We start from the raw sequence: 3,594 nt of genomic DNA, 5'->3' as shown, positions 1-3,594 counted from the left end.
TCCTGGCCTTTTTTTTTTTTTTTTGAAAAGATGTAAGTTTCATAAAAGTGGAAGCACTAAGAAAGTGCTGTAGTACGTACAAAAAGCAAATAGCAAGAAAAATCCCATTATAATCTTTAGGGATTAAGATACTAAGTATCAATTCTACTTCATTTACAAGTTCCTCTTAACACCAACAAGATAACAGAAGTATACACTTCTTTTGGATATATATATATATATTTATATATATATAGATCTGAATCATAACAGTGCTATCTACAATTAAGAAACAGAAGTATACACTTAAACATTATTTGCTGAATTGGACTAGCTTTGTCTCAAAACATCTAGCAGTCCTTTCCTTCCATACGGTACACCAAATACATGTAGACATGGCAATTCACCACACTTTCTTCATCACATTTTGCATTAAGATGCTAGTTGTTTCTAAGTGCATATTGCAAGAGTTAGAGTTAAGTAAAGTTGTATGTGCAATCAGCAGGATTGAAAATTTGGAAAAAAAGAATTAACTGAAACATCATGCATTGTTGTCACAGAAGTAATTTTTACAGATATCTCACCTGATTATTTGCAACAGCTTCCATAAATTCAGATTTCACTTTAAATGCTGGAAGTTTTTCTCTGAATGAGATCATTGCCTTGACTTTTTCACTTTCCTAGCAGAATAATTAAAAAACAGTTCAACTGCTGAATCTAAAAAGTACCACCAAAAAAATAAGATGAAGGACTAATAAAATCGAGAGAAAAAACTGTACCCTCGTCTTTTCCTGTTTCTGTTTAAGTTCCACATTAAGTGTTTTGGTGGCAGTATCATCCTCTATAGTCAACTTGGGTTTGGCTGTTTCTACAGCTTTGGATGATAATTTGGCAGAATTACCAGATGTTGAAGAGGAAGTCCCAGCAGATACTGTGTCCTGTGAACTACTCAATAGATTTCCGACTCTTTCCTCAATCTCTGTAGACATCCTAATCTGCGACATGGTTACGGTTTAGTTATTCTTTCATTAGTGTGGTTACAGTTAAGTTATACATTAACTAAAACCAGAAACACAAGCAAATCATCAGCACTGATAAGTGAAAGAACATTCTCACCAGCTAAAAGTAAGATGGCAGTACTATACCTCTTTCTGTGTAGATCCATGACGCTCATCAAGATCAGCACGATAGCTAGGCAATGGGACTTTGCTTGCAACAAGTGCCTTTCCCTTGTTATAAGCATGGCTTTCTTCCAGCAAATACAGAAGGCATGGATAGGACAGTTAGCAAACACTTTACTTTACTATGAACACCATAAAATAGTGCTTTTTAATGGTGAAGCGACAAGGAAAGAAAATTTAGTTTTTAAATGAGAGGGTGGGGCCGATTAATCTACCAGATTTAGTTTCTTCTTCCATCATTTTGAACAAAGGAAAAAAGGAAATATCATGTAGCAGTAGCACACATAAGTTATTGCAATTACCATACATTGAGAAGTGTAAGTAACATGTCTGCTTTTCATCTTCTGAGTGTCAATTACTTACAAAATCCTATTAATTCAAGGTAGGGAAAAATGTATCAATTACATATTTTAAAATAAAAAATATACCTCAATCTGAAGCTAGTTGAGACCGGCCATATGAATCTCAACTATCGAGTATTCAATAATTTAGACTCTCCGACAATATAATACTTGCATACAAATCTCTAACATGATTAAGGACTCCTAGTGAACACTGGGCCAAAAGTAAGCTACCAACATGCCTAAGCCTTAATCCAACTGATTAGTATTGTCTAAAATATATCTTTTTTTACAATTATACCCGATTTTCACTAAGTTTGCATGGATTGTAAGAGATTGTAGGCTTTTTGTGACAACTTGCTTCCACGTGATTTGAAATGAATTAATTAAATGGTGTACATCTTAAATAAATTGTGCAACTAGATTCATTGTGCATTTGCAACCATTAGTTGTATGAAGATTAACAGATCACAAATACAAAAGGCATATTACAATATGAAGTTCACTAACTTCACTCTCACAACCATATCTCATTTGTGGGAAACGTAACACAAATTTTTTCCTCAAATTCCCTACACATTTTTCCTATACTTGTTTTATGAATTTACCCAAAAAAGGGAATAGAGGATGTATGCAGTGTTCACAATTCTCAGTTCTCAAAGCTTTAGGACACGCATGGAGAGAAAAGTAAATTTGTTTTGACACAACAGAAACATCTTTGAAGAATTCTTTTGCTTTTGTATATTTTGTCATCTTGATGCACTATAGAAGGAAGATCACTCAAATTTCAAGTACATTTTGTCTTCGTAATCTCCATCTAATGATAAATTTAAGTTCATAATGATTGAAATGGAAGCACACCGCATGCTTACTACAAAACAAAGAACAACAACATACCCAGTGTAGTCCCACAAGTGGGGTCTGGGGAGGGTAGTGCGTACGCAAACCTTACCCCTACCTTGGGAGGTAGAGAGGTTGTTTCTGATGGAATACAAAACAAAGGACAACGAACCAAATTTCGATTAGTGATAGCCACAGTTCCTCTTCAAGATCAAACCACTTACAAGTAAAGTTCTAATTGATACGCCATATCAGACAACTTCTGTTGGTCATCCCTACTAAAATTCCGCCTTATAACCATTTCCTGCTCGCCTCCTCTCTTAAACTGCTCCATCTTCCCCCACCACTCATTCTCATTCATCACCTCCATCTACAACCAAAAATCACAATGTAAACTTTAAAGACGCCAACAATCACTTGAATTGTATTCACAAAAGCATAAACATAGACATCACAAGTTTATAAACAACGACAACATACCCGGTGTGAGGTACATTACCCCTACCTCGTTGTTTCCTATAGACCCTTAGCACAAGAAAAAAGCAGTCCAAAGCAATCCAGAAAAATAAGTAATGGAAGTACAAAAAAAACAGATAGTAACAAAAACAACATATAGTAACAAAGCGGTACTACACCAAAATAATATGATAGTTCACGTACAAGAAGAAACATATACTAATAGAAATCTATGGACAAAAAACTACAAGAGTAATACTAGGACTACTAGTATGGATGGACAACAAGACAATGCAATACTGCCTACAGCCTACTAAACTTCTATCGTAATTTGTGTCCTCCACAACCTCCTGTCGAAGTTCATATCATCCTCATTAAGTTGGAAGATCAAATCAAAAACCATGAGTTTTATTATAAGTGATGAATTGGTTGTGATTGAACTCTGATCCTGTACCTTACACTTTTTTCCTATGTCACAACTCTAACTAAATTCTTCCCTCTGTCCTGTTATAAATTTACAAAACACTACACCTTTTCTTCTAGCCTAAATCTCGATAATATAGCAACACATGTACGCACTGTTTAAATTCTTCTTCGGTTTCTGCTGCCATACATCTATATTTACACATTTCTAACAACTGCTAGAGCAATGAACCAAAAACCAGTGATGATTAAAACAGTACCTCAGCTGCCTGTTGCCTAAGTCGTTCAGCACGCCATACAGGATCCCACCATCTCTGTTCACCACCACGTCCTCCTCCTCCACGACCACCGCCACCACGGCCTCCACCGCCGCG

General features: G+C 35.7%; 1 protein-coding gene across 1 annotated transcript in view; it reads right to left on the bottom strand.

The window, feature by feature from the left end:
- The window catches only part of LOC102584740 (ATP-dependent RNA helicase DHX36), a gene marked incomplete at its 5' end in the record, with an annotated part of 11,310 nt that extends 7,719 nt beyond the window's left edge, over positions 1-3,591 (bottom strand). Inside the window, 5 exons of the mRNA XM_006348509.2 lie at positions 564-659; positions 759-974; positions 1,125-1,224; positions 2,566-2,711; positions 3,481-3,591. Of these exons, the coding sequence (XP_006348571.1) occupies positions 564-659; positions 759-974; positions 1,125-1,224; positions 2,566-2,711; positions 3,481-3,591 (669 nt within the window). The remainder of the gene's footprint in view (positions 1-563; positions 660-758; positions 975-1,124; positions 1,225-2,565; positions 2,712-3,480) is intronic.
- Between the last annotated feature and the right edge of the window lie 3 nt (positions 3,592-3,594).

Source organism: Solanum tuberosum, unplaced genomic scaffold, assembly GCF_000226075.1.
Source record: "Solanum tuberosum cultivar DM 1-3 516 R44 unplaced genomic scaffold, SolTub_3.0 scf00098, whole genome shotgun sequence".
Classification (NCBI taxonomy): Eukaryota; Viridiplantae; Streptophyta; class Magnoliopsida; order Solanales; family Solanaceae; genus Solanum; species Solanum tuberosum.
Note: the sequence above shows the minus strand (reverse complement) of the source record. Positions and strands in the feature narration are given on the sequence as shown.